Source organism: Heteronotia binoei, chromosome 16 (assembly GCF_032191835.1).
Source record: "Heteronotia binoei isolate CCM8104 ecotype False Entrance Well chromosome 16, APGP_CSIRO_Hbin_v1, whole genome shotgun sequence".
NCBI lineage: Eukaryota > Metazoa > Chordata > Lepidosauria > Squamata > Gekkonidae > Heteronotia > Heteronotia binoei.
Window position 1 is genome coordinate 49,521,535 of NC_083238.1, and position 20,509 is coordinate 49,542,043.

At 43.3% G+C, this 20,509-nt stretch overlaps 1 protein-coding gene across 1 annotated transcript in view; it reads right to left on the reverse strand.

The window, feature by feature from the left end:
* LOC132585236 (aldehyde oxidase 2-like) overlaps window positions 1–20,509 on the reverse strand; it is a 70,974-nt gene that overhangs the window by 37,762 nt on the left and 12,703 nt on the right. The window contains exons 10-19 of the mRNA XM_060257042.1: window positions 19,808–19,901; window positions 17,999–18,108; window positions 14,748–14,932; window positions 12,476–12,638; window positions 10,127–10,219; window positions 8,222–8,391; window positions 7,926–8,040; window positions 7,428–7,547; window positions 6,906–7,002; window positions 1,094–1,218 (exon numbers count right to left, since the gene is read on the reverse strand). Of these exons, the coding sequence (XP_060113025.1) occupies window positions 1,094–1,218; window positions 6,906–7,002; window positions 7,428–7,547; window positions 7,926–8,040; window positions 8,222–8,391; window positions 10,127–10,219; window positions 12,476–12,638; window positions 14,748–14,932; window positions 17,999–18,108; window positions 19,808–19,901 (1,272 nt within the window). The remainder of the gene's footprint in view (window positions 1–1,093; window positions 1,219–6,905; window positions 7,003–7,427; window positions 7,548–7,925; window positions 8,041–8,221; window positions 8,392–10,126; window positions 10,220–12,475; window positions 12,639–14,747; window positions 14,933–17,998; window positions 18,109–19,807; window positions 19,902–20,509) is intronic.

Consider the following 20,509-nt stretch of genomic DNA (forward strand, 5'->3'; position numbering starts at 1 on the left):
AATACAATTAGATAGGATAGTGAGGTCTCTCCTGTTAAGTGTCTGTCATTCCTTGTCTGTCTCCAGATTACTACCCTCAAGGCAATTTCTCCTTTCTTCTTGGAAGCGCCACACCCAGACTTACCCTCTCTCTCAACTGAGATGTAGTTAGGAACCTATCTCTGTCTCTCTTCTTCCCTATCAAGTATGATAATTCCTAAATAAACCCAGGGGGTGGAATTCTAGCAGGAGCTCCTTTGCATATTAAGCCACACCCCCTGATGTAGCCAATCCTCCAAGAGCTTACAATTTTGGAACAGACACCCTGTGAAGTAGGTGGGGCTGAGAAGGTTCTCACAGCAGCTGCCCTTTCAAGGACAACTCTCCGAGAGCTATGGCTGACCCAAGGCCATTCCAGCAGCTGCAAGTGGAGGAGTGGGGAATCAAACCCACTTCTCCCAGACAGAAGTCCACACACTTAACCACTACACCAAACTGACTCTCCTTATCACAAATGGCCAGTACTTTCCCTGTCACAAATGACCAGCTAATCTGGCATCATGTGTGTGGGAGGATGAGGGCATTGTATCTACAGGAGAGACCTGCAGACACACGTGTCTCCATGGAAGGCCATGTGGGAGAGAGTGAGAGGACAAAGTGAAAGACAGAGGAGGGGTCAGAGTGCAGCTCCCAGGTAAAGACAAAGCAAGGCATCCTATTCAAAGAGAAGACATCAAGACACGCTAAGAGTGATATAGCACCCCCAGTATCCAGGCGTACTGAGTTACTCACACCAACATTATTAACCAAGGGAAGTCCTGCTTAGATTCCCAGATCTGACGAGATAGGGCTAGTCAGGGGTGGAATTCTAGCAGAAGCTCCTTTGCATATTAGGCCACAAACCCCTGATGTAGCCAATCCTCCAAGAGCTTACAGGGCTCTTTTTTGTAAGCTCTTGGAGGATTGGCTACATCAGGGGTGTGTGGCCTCATATGCAAAGGAGCTCCTGCTAGAATTCCGCCCCTGGGGCTAGCCTGGGTCATCCAAATCAGGTCATACCATTGTAGCTGTTGGCAAAGTTTCAGCATGACGACAGTCCCAAGACTGGCATTACCTGGACGTTTGCAGCATCCTGTGTGGAAACATAGACGATCATTTCATTGTCCTCTTTTCTCGGAATGACAACGGTGCTATTTGTTTCCATGTAAAAATGTTTTTGCCATCCAGTATGGTTTTCACCTGTTAAGAGCAAATGAAGAGGGAAGCACGTGAGCTAATCTTAACCATTTCCCCAGTGTATATCCAGTTTCCTCATTGTATATCGGCACCAGATTTTTCAAAAATGTCTTCAAATTACAACAGAACCTAATAGAATCAGTTATGCCAGCTTGGGCTCATTCAGTTGCTCATCTTCCCATGTGACATTTGTCATCATGCCCCCATAATTTTCTTGCTGCCCAAGTGTATCCTTAACCAGTTTCTTTTCCTGAGTGTGTGACTGGAGGGAGGGGGTTGTCTTCAGTTACTGCTTTTCTCCTGTTGGAGAGCACACATTAAAGTTTCATTTCTAAAAAATAATTGTGCACCTATAAACCTGTAAAAAAAAATCAACACAGGGAAAAAAGGAGAGTGACTGAAGCCTCCACAACTTTGTGCAAAGGATCCATCTGGGAGTGTTAGGGCTAGAGATGTGAAGGCCTGGGGAAAAAACCAGAAAAATTAAGGGGGGGGGGGAAACGGGTTTTTTCGGTTTTTTTCCTGAAGCCTTTTTTTTTTCTGAAAAATTGAAAAAATTGAAAAAAAGAAAAGAAATTGATTATGGAATGTTTTATTTTAACATGATTAATAAAATATTTTATTATTTATTTGAATACAAGGTATTCAAATATTTCCCAAATCATTTCAAAAAAATATGTATGGTATCAGATTATTCTAATTTCTGTGCACTGAGGACAAGCAAGTCCTAGGTTATGCCCATTCATTGAAACTTAGTCCTACATTCCCTTCTGTACACTTCCCCCCTCTTCAATTCTTATGAGAATGAGTTTTTTATTTTTATTTAATACTGTGGAGAGGAACTATGAATAATTGTTACTTCTGGATTTTTAAAAATTGTTTCGTGGAGGTTTTTTTGTCCGTTCCACATAAACTAGTAAAGAATTCAGGAGAGTGTTGCTCCATTTGTTAGAATTGCAAATAAATATTATTTAAAAAATAAATTGTAATAATTATTTGGATACACTATATTTTTAATATGCTAGTTGTGATAATTTCATGCCAAATAAAATTGTCCATAGTCATATTTTACGTTCGTAAAGTAACAGAATGACTTTCAATCTGGAAAAGAAAAAATAAGTGCTAATGTAGCATTTTTTTTCAATTTTTCCGAAAATTTCTGTTTCTCCCCAAAAAAAACCCAGGAAAAAAATGGGGTTTTTTTCTGAGCTTCAAAATTTCCGGAAATTTTACATCTCTAGTTAGGGCACCAGATCTGCGGAGAAGGGCAATAAATGGAGAATGGGAAACTTTAAAATGAAGAGGTAATAATGAGTGAAAGAAGTGCCTCGATGACACTTTGCAAGCCCACATGTGGGCAGTTCATGACACGATTTTGTTGTACGAGGGAAAAAATGCCACACATCTGGTTTGGAAAAGACATGGGGGGAGAAACACAGAAAAAAAATGGAAATGCAGCCCATTGATAATGATCTGAAGGACTATCTCCTCCATATGATTTGAAGGACCGTTTCCTTCCATATTTCCCTGTGCACCAACTACAGTAATCAAGCAGCCATCTCCTGGCTATCCTGCCACTTAGTGCTGGTCATCTGGCATCAACCAGAGCCTGGGCCTTCTCCATCATGGCTCCAGCACGGCCGGTGTCATGGATAATACAAAGAGCATTGAAGAACAATTGTTGACAAAGGCCAGTGACACGTTCAAAAGTTTTTTTCTAGAACAGCTTTGGAAGTACTTCTACAGGCCACAACTAAAGAACAATCTGTTCTAGCAAATATCTTGAATCAAACTGGTGTATAGAAATGTTTTACTAACAACAAAAGTGACCTCAGGTCACTATGAGCATAAAATAACTAGGAGAGAAGTCTGGTAGGTATTAACAGATACAAGACATATGTTAACTGGGAAACCAAGAAATTAGGCAGGCCAGGTCACAGCAGGGGATCCCCCGGCTTTGCAGGCTCTTTCCTGCCCCCAGTTAGCTGACCAGTGGGGGAAACCCCATCCCAACAGCCACCATGTGCCTTTCCACCTCAGAAGGCTAGAAGAAGCTTGGAAACTGCTTGCTTTCTGGAAGGTGGGTGTGCCTTTAAATCTGTAGGAGCCAGGCTGAATGGGGCGGGATGAGCTGGCGGAACAACATAGCTGCTCCCAGTGAGCTGTGAAGCTGTAAGAAAGGGAAACTATCCCAGTCCGTCTGTTTGTTTTATATTCCTTTCAAAAGTCATCTGCACAATAAGATAGAGAGTAAATAGTAAACTAGAACCTTTGGTTTCCCTGTGTTAGTCTGAAAACTTGGTTGAATATACAGCAGATGATGACATTCAACAACTCTGTGAGTAAACTGCCTCAGTAAGATCACAAAAGTGCGTGATTGCAAACTGTTTGTTTTGGCTGCTTTGTGTGAGGGTGGGGTGGGAGAGGGAGAGAAAGAAAGAGAGAGAGGACATGCAGCTGCTGCGAGATGAGGAAATGAAGAATGTATTCAGGAGAATTGCTCTGCTGTATTTGTATTTATTTTAGGGAATGTGAAAGTCTCCTGGTTCCACCCCCAAAGTCCCCAGATATTCTCTGAGTTAGGCTTGGCAACCCTACAAAAAACTGAAGTGTCAAGAGAACAAGTTACACTCAGTCAAGGATGGGGGACCTTGCTCAGTTCCGCAGGGCCTGTAAGACAGCCCTCTTCCGGTTAGCCTATGCCTGATGAGATAATGTAGCTACCAGATTTTTGTGTTTATACTGTATAGTTTAATGTTTAATTTTAAGGTTTTTAGGTTTTAATTGTCTGATTTTAGAGGTAATAACTTGCTCTGATTTTACTGTTTTATTGTTTTATTGTTGTTGTAAGCCGCCCTGAGCCACTTGTGGGAAGGGCGGGATAGAAGTCACCAAATAAATAAAATAAAAATAAATAAAAGCATACAGTTGATCAGTTAATGGTTAATAAATAATTATACACTTGTGGAAACTTTAGTCATCAAAACGGATACATCTTTCTGTTCCAGTTAAAATTGGTAATAATGACCAAATGTTTATCTAAAGAGACAGGAGCATAAATTTAGTTCTTACTGTTTCCATGACAAAAGTCATAAACAGTGAGAAGATAATTTTAGTGTATGTTATCTAGGACCCAAACTCCATGACCAAAAAAGGCAAGGTACTAAGTACCAGAGGTCTGATATTGTTTGTATAGAAGGCATTAAAGATGCATGTTTAGTGATCACAAAACAAATTGCAAATATATGAAAATTGACTGTAGTTACAAAATTATGAAAATATCAACATGCATCAAAATAACCATGATTAAGATCATAGCAATAAATTGACTTTTACAACATTAGCAATTACATATATTAACCATTGCAATAACACGCACAAAATCCTTGCAATTAAAAAAAAATTCTTGTGAAATTGAACACGTAATCTGGCAGGGGAGACACCTTGATCATGAAGGTTTTCGTAGGGTGAGGCTCATCCATTGCACTCCGAGGGTGCTGACCCCTGCAATTTCTTGTTGTGAGTCCTTGTTCTGTTTATTTCTTACAACACAATTTCATAACTTTTTTTTCCGTTGCAAGCATTTTTGTGCATGTTATTGCAATGGTTAATGTATGTAATTGCTAATGTCAAAGACAATTTATTGTTGTGATCTTAATCATTGCTATTGTGATGCATGTGGATGTTTTCATAATTTTGTAATTACAATCAATATTCATACCTTTGCAATTTGATATTTGTAACGTGGTCACTATATGTGCTCCTTTAATATCTTCTATGCCAGGGGTGGCCAAACAGTGGCTCTCAAAGCCCCCACCACCTCATTGGCCAGCTTAGAGAAGGCGTTTAAAGTTAAATAATGCATTTAAAGTAAAAGCTGTTTTCTTTCTACCTCTTCCTCCCTATCTATTTCCTTCCTTCCTTCTCTCAAACATCTGATGCTTATCATCAGTTTGGTGTAGTAGTTAAGTGCGTGGAGTCAGTGGTTAAATGTAGAGAACCAGTTTGGTGTCGTGGTTAAGTGCGCGGACTCTTATCTGGGAGAACTGGGTTTGATTCCCCACTCCTCCACTTGCAGCTGCTGGAATGGCCTCGGGTCAGCCATAGCTCTGGCAGAGGTTGTCCTTGAAACGGCAGCTGCTGTGAGAGCCCTCTCAGCCCCACCCACCTCACAGGGTGTCTTGTGGGGGGAGAAGATGTAGGAGATTGTAAGCTGCTCTGAGTCTCTGATTCAGAGAGAAGGGCGGGGTATAAATCTGCAATTCTTCTTCTTCTTATTTTGTATTTAGGAAGTTTGGCCACCCCTGTTCTATACAAACAATATCAAACCTTTACTACTCAGTACCTTCCCCTTTTTTTGTTATCAAGAGTTTTCCTATCTCTTTTTGTTGGTTTTAGGGTTTTTTTAGGTTTTCCCAAACTCCACAACACATTTTTGAGCGAGTAGAGTCTTTCCCTGTAGACACACAGCAGCTACAAGGAATATCTCTTTAAAAATGAAAGGGATCCTGATTCAGCTCAGAACTGCAATGTGAGGTAAGAGAGTCCTGTCTTACTCCTATGCCATTTCCTCAAGCTGAAACAGCCCTGATAGGGAGGAGTTACCTGCTTGAGCAGTATTATGTGTGCACACAGCTCCAAAATGGGGGATATAATTCCCTCCAGGGGATGTTTCAGTTCAGGAAAAAGGCACCAAGGAGACAGAAGTCCCTCCTTTCCCATGCTCCAATTCTGAGCTGAATTGGATTCCCAATGATTTTTAAAATGAGGTGCCCCAGAGCTATTGTGTGGCTGTGGGGAGAGTGAGTTGTTCATGGATGTGGAGAAAGCGACTGTACTTGGCCTGAGAATATAAGAGTAAAGGTTTTTGCAGGTGTTTTATTTTGTAAGACAAAAATTAGCTGAGACTGTGAGCTGCAGTTAGTGAGACAGTCAGAGATGGTTTTAATATGAGGTAGTCTCTTGGAGACATAAATATGGCAGCTCTGGAATGAAACGCAACCACTTTCTTTACTCCCTCAGCCTGAAGCTCATTTCATCTGGGCACCTACTGGTGGGTAACCTGAACTTTCAGCTCTGCCAAATTTACCTTATCACTTAACTACATAGATAACCAGGGCTCATTTTGTAGCAAGAGCTCCTTTGCCTATTAGGCCACACCCCCCTGATGTAGCCAATCCTCCAAGAGCTTACAGGGATCTTCTTACAGGGCCTACTGTAAGCCCTTGGAGGATTGGCTACACTGAGGAGGTGTGACCTAATATGCAAAGGAGCTCCTGTAGCTAATCCATACAAAGAGGACTTGACAGCTAGGAAAAGTCCAAATGTAAAAATTGAGGACTTGCAGCTGAAGGATACCAGTGCAGACCGACTAAGGGTGGATGCATACAAGCCTACCTCCCGTGCAAGATGAGCTGTTATCAAAGGGTCACAACAGCAATGTCTACTGAGGTGGGAGACGAAAGCTCACACGCAACAAATAAGTAGAAGAATAACGTTTGTCCAATGGCACCTTTAAGGGCAACAAAGTTTTATTCAAGGTACAAGCTTTTGTGTTGGTCTTAAGTTTCATGTTGTTCTTAAAGCAGCTACCCTACATGAATATAACAAGTGCCATGTGAATTGATCAGCTCAATCTGGCCTATTTTACGACTGTTGAAACGTCCCTAAGACCGCATTGGAAATCTTACCTTCGATAATTCTGTCTACTGTCTGAAATGCTTTTTCAACATCTCCTTGTTCTATTTTCTTTTCTTGTAGGAGGTATGAATTATGCCTTATGGCATCCTGCAATGAGGGCGAAAACATGACATCCAATCCCAGAAGAGCAGACCAAAATACAACAGCAACATTGCCATTTTCATTTTGGGATTCTGTAGACATGTGGCGTATTTTCCTAGGAAAATCTCCAAGTTCACTTTTGCCAAGGAGCTGGATCATGCCTAACGTGGACTAGATACCATTTCCCCTGCTCATTTGCTTCCTGATGTGCAAATGTCAGCACCCAACAGGCTTAATGGACAAGAAAGAAACCAACAAGCAAATAAGCAAAAAGTACTTTGGCCAACCTCAGACACTGAAGAAACCTGCACACTTTGTATGAGGATATGATAGGGTATTCCCAATGCCACGTGTATGCATAGCAGTACTCAATTAATCTTCCCCACAGTCAGTTGTATGTACAAGTTTTATACTAAACGGCTGGTTTTTACCTCAATTGTCAGAATCGGTTCCAAGTCTTGATACTGTATCTTCACTTTTTTGGCAGCTTCCTTTGCAAGCTCATAGGTCTCCGCGACCACGCCACAGATAATGTGACCAACATATATTACCTGCATGGTATAGCCAAGCAACAGAAGGTTAGGAGAACCGTTTCATCACAATGCCAGCAACAGTGGATTTTTTTAACCTGTTTGTTCAGTCTAAGGAAGCAGTTTTCTAATTGTGTTCTCAGTAACCCTGAGGTTCCTTGCTTCTCTTGGAAGGCAAATTGTCTAACGCTACTGTGGGGAGGGCTTCTGGAGTTCTGGCCCTGCTGGTGGACCTCCTGATGGCCCCTGCGTTTTGGCCACTGTGTGACACAGAGTGTTGGACTGGATGGGCCATACACTTACATCTTACATCATTCCCTGAATTGTGCCACCAGATAAAAGTATTGTATGCTACAATGACTGCAGTACAGAAGTCTAAACACCCACACCAACAAATACCTCATCTTCAGCAAATACTTTCTCATGTTCATCACCATTTTTCCCTGGAATATCAGCAGCTGATACCACAGCAACCACTCCTGGAGTTTCTAAGGCTGCTGACAAATGAATAGCTCTGGAAACAAGAAAGGAGGATTAATGTCCTAATTCAGAAGACAACAAGGGGTAATGGTAAACTGAACTGTTGAATGTAAGAAGCATTCAAGGGGTAAAATGTCTACATGTTGGGTATCTTTTTTGGGTCATTCCATTCAGTCACATTTTTTTTCACTCAAATTCTTAATTTCGTCACTCACATAATCTTCGCATGGGCTCGTGTGCTGGTCACCGGCGCCATGTAGAGCTGCCCATCTACTGGAGCAATGTCATCGGTGTAGACAGCCTCACCAGTGGCATGCTTAATCCCAGACTCGTGCATGATGGGACGCCCCACTGGGTCCTGGGGAGGCTGCTGGGAGTCGACATCCTGTCAAAGAGTAAGGAGTCCCTTACTATAGAGATAGATCAGATCATATCAGGAAGTATTGCTCAGAGTTTATCGGGGTGGTTCTAACCACCCTCCACGGAACCTTCCTCCAGATTAAATGGCCTTTCCTCCAATGAAAGGGGTAGGATCCACATCCTCTACTGATTTCACCTGGCTACAAGAAGAGGCTGAATTTCTGCCTGCACTGGCTAAATCAGAGGTGTCAATCTCATTTCTTATGAGAGCCAGATATGACCTAAATTTCATTTTGTCAGTTAAGGCCATGTGTGTCACAAAATGCAATGCCAGGTATTAGAGATATAACTTATAAAGGACACAAGCAAAACTAATTGAGGATATTTTTTTTATTTGAAACATGTTTAAAATAGCAATACTCTTCCTTACAGTAGCTCCATGATGCCCACCCTCCCTCTTCCCCTGTCCACTATGCATTAGCACTGGGACAATATTCAAGGACATAATGCACACGTCAGGAGTGTCAAACATGAGGCCCAGGGGCCAAATCAGGCCCCCAAAGGGCTCCTATCAGGCCCCCGAGCAACTGGCTGTCATCTCCTTCCTTCTCCCTCTCTCTTGTTTGGTGTAGTGGTTAAATGCGCGGACTCTTATCTGGGAGAACCAGGTTTGATTCCCCACTCCTCCACTTGCACCTGCTGGAATGGCCTTGGGTTAGTCATAGCTATCGCAGAAGTTGTCCTTGAAAAAGCAGCTTCTGGAAAAGCCCTCTCAGCCCCACCCACCTCACAGGCGGAAAAAGATAAAGGAGTTGTCCTTGAAAAAGCAGCTGCTGTGAGAGCTCTCTCAGCCCCATCTACCTCACAGGGTGTCTGTTGTGGGGGAGAAGATATAGGAGATTGTAAGCCGTTCTGAGTCTCTTTCAGAGAGAAGGGCAAGGTATAAATATGCAGTCTTCTTCTTCTTTTTGCTCCTTTCTGCATCACAATTTGTTTTGCCAGGCTTGCTCAATCACACAGCAGCTACAGAGCAAAACCTCTATTTTCTCCATTGGCTGAGGCTCTTCCCTTGGAGAGGAAGGTGAGGAGGCAGAGCTTGCTTTGCCAGGCTCTCTCAATCGCACAGCAGAACTACTAAGCCAAGCCTCTCTTCCTTCTATTGGCTGAAGCTCCTCCCCCTCCTGGTCCCCTGGAGAGGAAGGAAATAGCCAGAGCTTCCTTTGCCCAGTTCCCTGGATCCCATGGGAGAAATACAAAAAAAAAAAAAAGACTAACAAGCACTGATGTTTTAAGTTTCTTTTTTTAAAAAATCTTTAATTGTGTCTGTGTCCTCTATAAAGTTTATATCTCTGCTACCTAATCTTAGATAGGTACACAAACGTCCCAGCCTGACATGGCCCGGCCCAACAAGGTTTCATTTATGTCAAATCTGGCCCTCATAACAAATGAGTTTGACACCCCTGCCCTGTGTCATCTGGCAATAAAAGTAATTAGTTGCTCGTGGGCCAGATATGAGTGCTGGATAGAATGTGTCCAGCCCACAGGCCATATGTTTGACACTTCTGGACTAAATATTGAGCTCAGGACTTGAAGAACACTATTATTAATTGGCAAAGCTTTGGCTCACTGAAGGATAGCCATATCATTGACACCAATATCAGCTCTTAGTATGTTGTGGTGCCCTCCAATGTCCAGACATGCTGAGCTGCTCACTCCGACAACATGGGCACCATCACCGCTCCGAAAATTACTCCACTGACCTGATATTCTTGCATGCCCTGTGGGGGATGGTCATGGAACTCGCTTAAGGCACTCAAGGTTTCCTCTGACAAGTCAGGATACCTGGAGGGGTACTGTAGGAAGGGAAACTATTTCAGAAAACAATATGTTGTAACAATATTTTCAAAGCTGGCTTTTATGGAAATGTTTTTAAAGCGTTTATTAGCTTGCTTTTCCATCTGTAACCATTCTCAGAAAGTCACCTTGAACGGTTGTTTATAAGGGGAAAATATCTATTTATACTATCCTAACAGGTAATTCAGGAGTCAAGTGGCACCTTTAAGACCAACACACTTTTATTCGGGATGTAAGCTTCCGTGTGCATGCACACTTCTTCAGACAAGGAAGGAGGTACAGTAATTCACTCCTCATTCCTCGTCTGAAGAAATGTGCATGCACATGAAAGCTTACATTCTGAATAAAAGTTTGTTGGCCTTAAAGGTGATACTTGACTCCTGCTTTGTTCTACTGCTTCAGACAAGATGTCTGCCCACCTGGATCTATCTAACAGATAATTTTATATTTAGGGCACTGTAAAACAAAATAGGAGTCAATTGACCTTTAAGACCAACTAAGTTTTAATTAGAACGTAAGCTTTGATGTGCTCTTAAGCACACTTCATCATATGAGGAATCCGGCACAGTGAGCAGAGCCACACATAGCTGGTAGGTAGTGGCTCAAAATGCAAAATGGTACAGATTTAAGATCCAATGGCAGAATAGTAAAATTATCTGGAAGGCAGTGGTTTAGAATGTAAAATGGTACAAATATAAGATCCAATGACAGAATAGTAAAATTAACAAATTGAGCAAATTTTTGGTCAGATCAAAGGTTGCTCAATTTGTTAATTTTACTATTCTGTCATTGTAAAATTAGTAAAATTAATAGTAAAATTAACAAATTGAAAAAAAAACTTTGATCTGATCAAAGGTTTGCTCAATTTGTTAATGTTATTATTCTGTCATTGGATCTTATATTTGTACCATTTTACATTCTAAACCCCGGCCTACCAGATAATTTTACTATTCTGCCATTGGATCTTAAATCTGTACCATTCTGCATTCTGGGCCACTGCCTACCAGCTATGTGCGGCTCTGCTCACTGTGCTGGATTCCTCGTCTGATGAAGTGTGCTTAGAGCACATGAAAGCTTACATTTTGAATAAAACTAAGTTGGTCTTAAAGGTGCAATTGACTCCTATTGTTCTGCTACAGATTAACACAGCTGCCTACTTAGGGCATATTAAGTAACTGGATTTGATGCATCAAAGGGAAAATATTCTTGGTACACTGCAAACAAGATCAGTTTTATACTGGGTATTTTCCCTACAACTGTATAAGAATAAGGTAAAAACATGAATTTGTTAGCAGGGATGGCATTCTGTTAACAGGGCAGGAAGCAGGAAAATTAGAGGCCAAAAAAGTTTAGTGGGGAGAGCCATCACTTGCCAATCTGAGAGACTATAGCGCTCTTTGTTCTATGTAAATGGGCACTCCACAGCACTTATCAAATGACCAGTGATGGGAAAGCAAGCTTGGGCTGCTCTTGTGCTTTTAAAAACAGCTCAGCCTGCTGGAATCCAAACAGTGGGTAGACCAAGCCACTATTGAAAATGGGAAGTTATTTATTCTAGTGCCCTGGAATTAGGGTTGCCAAGTCCCTCCACCGCTCTAGGATTCGCGGTAAAATTCTATGGTAACATAGAGTTTTTAGTGCGAGTCCTAGAGCATCCCCAGCGTGATGTCTTCCAGGTGATCATTGTGCCGGAGACGGTGCACACCGACCGTGCTCTTCAAGGGCAGGGATCTCCCCTGGTGGCCTGCTGCCTGCCAGTGGGTTGGGGCCCTCCAGGGTGGAGGATGCCCTGCCCCTGGCGGGAGCTTGGCAGCCCTACCTGGAATGGCCAGGACTGTTCATGCAGAGAAGGAAACATCTTGTGTGATGCATGCCAGTCAATCTGCCAGTCTTGCCCTTGCAATGTGGCAAGCCCCCCCCCCCCCCCCCCGCCAGGTGGCACAGATGGCTAGCATACTACATGCCTATAGGGAGCTTATCATGACATGCAGGGTTTTTTTGTAGCAGAAACTCCTTTGCATATTAGGGCACACAGCCCTGCTGTAGCCAATCCTCCAAGAGCTTACAGGGCCTCTACTGTAAGCTCCAGGAAGATTGGCTACATCAGGGGTGTGTGGCCTAATATGCAAAGGAGTTCCTGCTACAAAAAAAGCCCTGATGACATGTGGCTTTATAGGGGCTGAGTGAGCACACTGTGAGATCTGTCAAATATTCACTCTACAACAACACAGATATGAAAGGTGATTTCTACTCACCATGCACTTTAAACCTTGTAGCACTTCCAGATAAAATCTGAAAAAGAAGCTGACGAGGAGAGTCCGTCTGTATTCCACTTTCCCACCTAATGCAGAAGGCGAGAGTTGGATTTCTTCCAGAATGAGCCTGCAAGCATCGTCCAGCATCTGCTCATTCCAGCTTCTGAGGAGGATATGATGCACAAGGTAAGGTAAAGGTAGTCCCCTGTGCAAGTACCAGTCGTTTCCGTCTCTGGGGTGACGTTGCTTTCACAACATTTTCACAGCAGACTTTTTACGGGATGGTTTGCCATTGCCTTTCCCAGCCACCTACACTTTCCCCCCAGTAAACTGGGTACTCATTTTTCTGACCTCGGAAGGATGGAAGGCTAAGTCAACCTGGAGCCGGCTACCTGAACCAGCTTCCACTGGGATCAAACTCAGGTTGTGAGCTCCGACTGCAGTACGGCAGCTTTACCACTCTGCGCCATGGGGCTGCATATGATGCACAAACACGCCTGCTTATTTAATATCTTGCAGAGTTAGCCTTTTTTTTAAAAAAAATGTACATAGTGCAACATTTTACTTCAATGTAGCTGCCCCAAATTTGACCAGAACAGTGGCCAAGGAAGGCACCTCTCTGAAGCCATCCCTGTGGGGAAATCTGCAGTTATTGTGACAGGTGAAAAAAAAAATCCTTTTAAAGTCAGTGGTGTTCTTGACATACTTAAATAAGGGACGTTGGCTGTTTATCTCATTACATATACTAACCGATCCTCCACTATATTTTAATGGATTCTTTTTTCCTAATGGCAAATTAGAATGATGCTTATATGTATGTTACACATATAAATTAAACCTCTGAGAAACCTATGCCCTCGTTTTAACCCAGAGCTAACATTACAACAGACTTTTATTTCTTGTGCTGCACATCCAGGATACCTTAATGACGTAGACATCAATCTGCTATTCCAACTTATATTGCCTTCGTTGTTGTCTTAGGTCAGTCAACACAAACTAACACTCACCAGACGCCAACTTGTGATTCTTCTGCTAAAAAACATTTCCATGACTCTGCACACTAACTCACTGCCCACTTTCTCTATATTTAGGACTGCTGGCCATTCCATACTATTGTCTGATGAAGTGTGCTTGGAGCACACGAAAGCTTACATTCTGAATAAACCTTCATTGGTCTTAAAAGTGAAACTTGACTCCTGCTTTGTTCTAACAGAAATTCCAGACACACTGTGAGAAACTGGGGAGATTAAAATATAAGCCAGTGATGGAATAGGCAGATAAGAAGCTGAAACCATGTGGATACAGATCGAGAACGGCTTGTCAGGTAAATCTTGCAACTACATGCATTATTTTAGTGGAGGAAGAGGAGGAGGAGGAAAAAGTTGGTTTTATACCCTGATGTAGGAGTCTCTGAGAGGCTTACAATCACATTCCGTTCCTTTCCCCACAGCAGACACCCTGTGAGGTAGGCAGGGCTGAGAGAGCTCTGAAAGAGCTGTGGTTAAGAAGAAGATATTGGATTTATATCCTGCCCTCCACTCCGAAGAGTCTCAGAGCAGCTCATAATCTCCTTTACCTTCCTCCCCCACAACAGACACCCTGTGAGGTGGGTGGGGCTGGAGAGGGCTCTCATAGCAGCTGCCCTTTCAAGGACAACCTCTGCCAGAGCTATGGCTGACCCAAGGCCATGCTAGCAAGTGCAAGTGGATGAGTGGGGAATAAAACCCGGTTCTCCCAGATAAGAGTCCGCACGTTTAACCACTACACCAAATTGGCTCTCCAACCCAAGGTCACCCAGCTGGCTTTATGTGGGGAAGAAGAAGAAGATGATGATATTGGATTTATATCTCGCCCTATACTCTGAATCTCAGAGCGGTCACAATTCTCTTTACCTTCCCACCCCCCACAACAGACACCCTGTGAGGTAGGTGAGGCTGAGAGAGCTCTTACAGAAGCTGCCCTTTCAAGGACAACTCCTAAGAGAACTATGGTTGACCCAAGGCCATTCCAGCAGCTGCAAGTGGAGGAATGGGAAATCAAACTTGGTTCTCCCAGATAAGAGTCTGGGCACTTTACCACTACACCAAACTGGCTCTCCAATGAACAATGAAGTGGAAAATGAAGCCTGGTTCTCCAGATTAGAGTCCCGCTGCTATTAACCACTGCACCACAGTGGAAAATCCATCTCGCTAGTCCGTTTGGAAAACAATTAAGCATCTTTCCCATTAGCAAGAAGGGCTGTTCTGACAGGATTCCCAGAGGACCATTGTACCTTCCTCGTAGCTTCCGAGAGGTGACCGGGGCACTCACTGTGGTACGGCCAATGCCTCCGTACAAAATAGTCAGGTCCTCAATGACATCAGTGCCTGGCTGGAACTGAACTTGCATTGCCGAATTGGTCACGGACATCGCATTCTTCCTCCGCTCAGCTTGTCGGAATGCGGACACAAATTCATCCTGGCAAGGCAAAGTAAAACCTAGCCATTTTTACTCTTTACACCAGGATAATTTCCTAATTGACCATGCAATCAGTCCCTCTCTCCAGGGCCAACCTACACAGGAATCATTCCAGACTACATATGTACATAAGTGCTGTCAAGTGGCAATCAAATTATGGCAACCCCAGAGTACCAGACAGACATGCCCTATGAATTTTCAGTTCCCCTTCTGCTAACTGGGTAGCTTGTAAGAAGAAGACGACGACTACAGATTTATACCGTCCTTCTCTCTGAATCAGAGCTGCTTACAATCTCCTTTATCTTCTTCCCCCACAACAGACACCCTGTGAGGTGAGCAGTGCTGAGAGCGCTCTCCCAGAAGCTGCCCTTTCAAGGACAACCTCTGTAAGAGCTGCAGCTGACCCAAGGCCATTCCAAGAGGTACATGTGGAGGAGTGGGGAATCAAACTTCTTTGAGTGCTGTTGAGTTGTCTGTTTTTAAAATGTTTTTAAAATGTTTTTATTGTTTTATCATATGTTTTACTCCGCCCAGAGCCCTACAGGGAATGGGCGGAATAGAAATTTACTAAAATAAATAAAATATATAATAAACCTGTTTCTCCCAGATAAGAATCCTCACACTTAACCACTGAACCAATCTGGTAGCGTGTCACTTTTATGATCTGGTATACTTTTATTACAATGCCATTGTGCCACCTTATTATGATTTGATACTTGATAGGGTTACACGCCAAGTAAAGAACTGTGACTGAGGAGGGTCTGCGAGTGCGACTATACATTCGTCCTCAGAAATAGCCACCTGGACACACTAAAAGTGGAAACAGAAACCAAATTTATCAGAACAAACAGTCAGCGGATGGGAAACTATATTTAAAAGTGAGCTTTGTTTAGGATTGGTAGAGAGAGGTTTAAAGATATATTCAAAACTGATTTTTACAACACTGGAGATGCCTAGAGAGTAGTGTTTTTTTCCCTTGATTTACTTTGCCTTGTTGCTGTTATAGATGTTTCACTTCTTATACTGTGATACAGATATTACTACAATGCCTTATACTCCCTGTTGAACTTGTTAGCAGTTGGTCACATAGAGATCTCATTATGCTTTAACTCTATGTTTATAGACCAGGGGCTTTCCTATCTGCCCCCCGCTCATCTGGCTAGATTATAATTCTCTTCTCTTCAAGAGCACTAACTTCCTTTGACTCGCTTGAGAGGTCTCTGTGCCTCCTCAAACCTTTTGTCAAATCCCTGTCTTCCGGAAGGACAGTCTCTGTGGTTAATAAGCTTCCATATGGAGAATGGCTAATTCTCCACTCAAGTAGTGTTTCTGGTTTTTGCATCAGGAAACTTCTTTCACTTATTGAAGATGTGAGGTTCTGATATTTTTTTGCCAGAATCATGGTCATCAGGCCTCGGATTCAGTGGGAGCTCACAGGAGCACAGCTCCTGAACCTTTCTGAGAGTTCCTCCTCCTCCTTCTGAGAGTTCCACTTCCTTGTCCAATAGTAGGTGCAGCTGCATAACAATCCCTGGATGAGCTCCACCACCTAGTTTTCTACAAAACGACCCCTGACTGTCACCATTCCAAATCTGTCGTTTGCAGAATTCACAACACACTCCTCTGCTACAGGCAGGGCTGAACAGACACTTTTTCATCAGTCTCTCACTAGGACTTTCCCCCCGCCCACAGTTCCAACTCCAACTGTTTTTCCCTGCTACTGGCCAACCGACTCCTTCCCACTTTTAAAAAAAACTGCCTCCTGTTCCATTCCACAGTAAGCTGCCTTCTCCCAATCAGAATGAATTCCGTGAACTGTCAATCGTTTTTCAGCTTGTTTACACTTTATCGAGCAGCATGGCTTAAAAGCCTGCAATTGCTTGCTGTCCATCACACCCAGCAAGAGGTTTTCAAGGCGTGAGAAGCAGAGGTGCTTTGCCAGTGCCGTTCTCTGAAGAGTCTGCCTTGGTGGTCTGCCTTCCAAGTATGCTTAGCTTCCGAGATCTGATGAGGCTGGCCTATACCATGCCACCTTCCCTTCCAATCTAAGAAACTGTTATTTTAGTCATCACTATCACATGTGTTGAGACCATAACTGTTGTTTTAGTCATCACTATCACATGCGTTGGACCATAAGGAAGGCTGAGTGCAGAAGAATAGTTGCTTTTGAGCTGTGGTGCTGGAGAAGACTCTTGAGAGTCCCTTGGGCTGCAAGAAGATCAAATTAGTCAGTCCTAAGGGAAATGAACCCTGACTGTTCCCTGGAAGGTCAGATGCTGAAGCTGAAGCTCAAATACTTTGGCCACCAAATGAGAAGGGAGCACTCAGTGGAGAAGATCCTGATGCTGGGAAAGACCGAAGGCAAAAGAAGAAGGGGACGGCAAAAGATGAGATGGCTGGACAGCATTACTGATGTAACTAACACAAATTTGAGCAGACTTCAGAGGATGGTGGAAGACAGGAGGGCCTGGCGTGACTTTGTCCATGGGGTCGCAAAGAGTCGGACTTGACTGTATGACTGAACAACAACAAAAATCACGTGTTCATAGATTTGCTTCAAAGACTGGATAAACATATGGAGTAGAGGTCCATCAGTGGCTACTAGCCACAAGGTATAGATGGAACACACTGTCTAGGGCAGTGATGCTCTGTATTCTTGGTGCTTGGAGGGCAACAGTGGGAGGACTTCAGGAGTTCTGACCCTGACTTCAGGAGTTCTGACCCTGCACTTGGGTTTTTGGCCACTGTGTAACACATGGCTTCTCTTAGGTTCTTATGACAAAGTTTGTTTGGCCACAGATGACAATGGGGCAAAAAGGAACCACTATATACAACAGGGCAGAAATGCCTCTATCATCCTGTTTATCACCCTGTTTAAAAATGTGTCAACAGGCAATGATGTGCAAATTTCTTACATGGACGAACTCTCAGGCTCCCTGATACTTAACACCCAGACAACCTTTTATATGGGGATTTTCATACAGGAATTCTTGCCAGACAAAATGCACCATGTTGCTGAAGGTATATTGGGGTGAGGGGAGAAGGAGCAAAAAAAAAAGTTCTTACCTTCTTTGAGAATGGAATAAAAACTGAGACTATGACCTCTTTTGGGGAAAGGTCTGCCCCTGGCAATCGTTCAAGAAATTCACCATTTAGGGGAATCTGTCGTCTTCTGTCTGTTAGAGGAAAAGTACAGCCGTTAAAGAATATGTTCTTTGCAGATATGACTCTTACATAGACCATGAGAGGGTTTTTTTTTTTTTTTAAAAAGACAATATACCGTAATATTTATACTCTGAATGAACACAAGATCTATAAATACCTCACCAAGCTTCTTCAAAGATCTTATTTCAAACAGAAACATTTAGTATAATCACTAATTTATATTACTAATCCAGAGACTGGAGCTGTGAATGGTCAAGACAGATCTTTCTACAAACTTGAAAAAGGCTCCAGGTTTGCAGAAAACTATGAAATCTAAAAGGTCCATCAGTGGCTATTAGCCACAGCCTATTGTTGGAACTCTTAGTCTGGGGCAGTGATGCTCTGTATTCTTGGTACTTGGTGGGGGGCACAGTGGGAGGGCTTCTGGTAGACCTCCTGATGGCACTTGGGTTTTCTTTTTGGGGGGCCACTGTGTGGCACAGAGTGTTGGACTGGATGGGCCATTGGCCTGATCCAACATGGCTTCTCTTATGTTCTTATGTACAACAACAACATCACTGAGGAGTTTTAAAAAACTGAAAGACGATAAAAGGAGTGTCTGCACCATTTACAAAATGGATTCTCTCCGTGGTTGTTGCTAGGCAACCACAGTATCCCAAGCTTGGTTCTGTCAGTATAAGGCAAGGGAGGGAACAGGACCCTTTCCAGGCCTATTTCTCGAGGTGGGGGGACAGATCTCTGTTTGAAGTTTAGTTGTAATTCTGTAGGATCTTCTGGTTCCACAAGGAGCTTGACAACCCTAGCACCTGGCAGCATCAGCTGGACATATATGGACATATGAAGCTGCCTTATACTGAATCAGACCCTTGGTCCATCAAAGTCAGTATTGTCTACTCAGACTGGCAGCGGCTCTCCAGGGTCTCAAGCTGAAGTTTTTCACATCTATTTGCCTGGACCCTTTTTTGGAGATGCCAGGGATTGAACCTGGGACCTTCTGCTTCCCAAGCAGATGCTCTACCACTGAGCCACCGTCCCTCCCCTGGATGACTTGATACCACCTGACTTACATGACTGAACTTGGCCTGGCTTCTTGCTACTGTTCAGCAGAAGCTACCCTATGAAAACCAGTGTGGTGCAGCAATGAGGGCTTCAGAATCAGTCTGGGAGACCCAGGTTAAAATCTTCATCTTGTTGTGGAAGCTGACTGGGTGGTTTTGGACCAGTCACATACTTTCAGCCTAACCTATCTCACAGGGATGTTGTTCAGATAGGAGAGAATAATGAAAGCTGCTTTGGTCCCCAATGTGGAGAAATACTGCAGTTTTCCTGGGTAGAGGCTGCAGGAGAGGAAAGCTGAAGACTGAGGAGCAGATAAAGGTAGGTTGGCTGTTAAGTGGGAAGGGGTTCCCAACTCCAGTTTGGAAAATTCCTAGATATTTGTGGGGTACAACCTGGCGAGGGTGGAGTTTGAGGATGGGAGGAACATCAGACAGGTATAATGACATTGACTCCATCCTCCAGAGCACCCATTTTCTCCAGGGGAACTGATCTCTGTAGTCTGGTGATGAGTTGCAGTTCCAAGGAATCTCCACCTCCCACCCAGAGGCTGGAATCCCTCCTATTAGAAAATATAGAACTCCTATACACCATCTTGTCCAGTTATCAATGTGTCTAAATCATGTTTTATTAATAGACTGTAAGGCCTTTTACCTGTTGATGCCAGATTGAGGATAGCTTTCCCAGCTGCTAGAACAGGATTCAGATCCCATGGTGATCCTCTACTTACAATGTGTCCTCCTAAGGACTGACAAAAAAGGATATTACTCCTCCTAGTACTACTACTACTCCTCTACTGCTACTGATTGTCTGTCTGTCTCACATAGACTTACAAACCTTTTAACCTTACTTAGAAATTTCTGGAGTGTTGATCAGTGTGCATGTCTTCAAACAAGCAAAACTATCTGTTCAATGGTAAGGAAGTTTCTGCACTTAAAAATAACGCGGAGGTGCATTCAATAAAACAACAATAGCACACCAATCTAGCTCCACCCCCCCCCCCATTCCTGTCTAAATATCTAGATTGGGGTCCCCAACATGGTGCCTGCAGGTGCCATGGCATCTGCTGAAACATTTCCTGGCATACATCAAGTGTTTTTAAAAAGTGGGCAGGCCCAGGTGGGACTTCTGTCCAACAAGACTACTGAATCGCCATTGGAGATTTGATTGGCTGTGCGGATTTCTAAAACATTTTTCTGGCAGGTGCTGCCATCACAGCATGACAATGATCTTCACTGAAGGTAAGCCATGGTGGCCATTTTGTGGCTGGCTCTGCTTTCTGCAGCAGACATTTTCTGGCAGCCATTTTGTGACTGTGCCCACCACACTGTTCCAGAATTCACTAGGGTTGCCAGG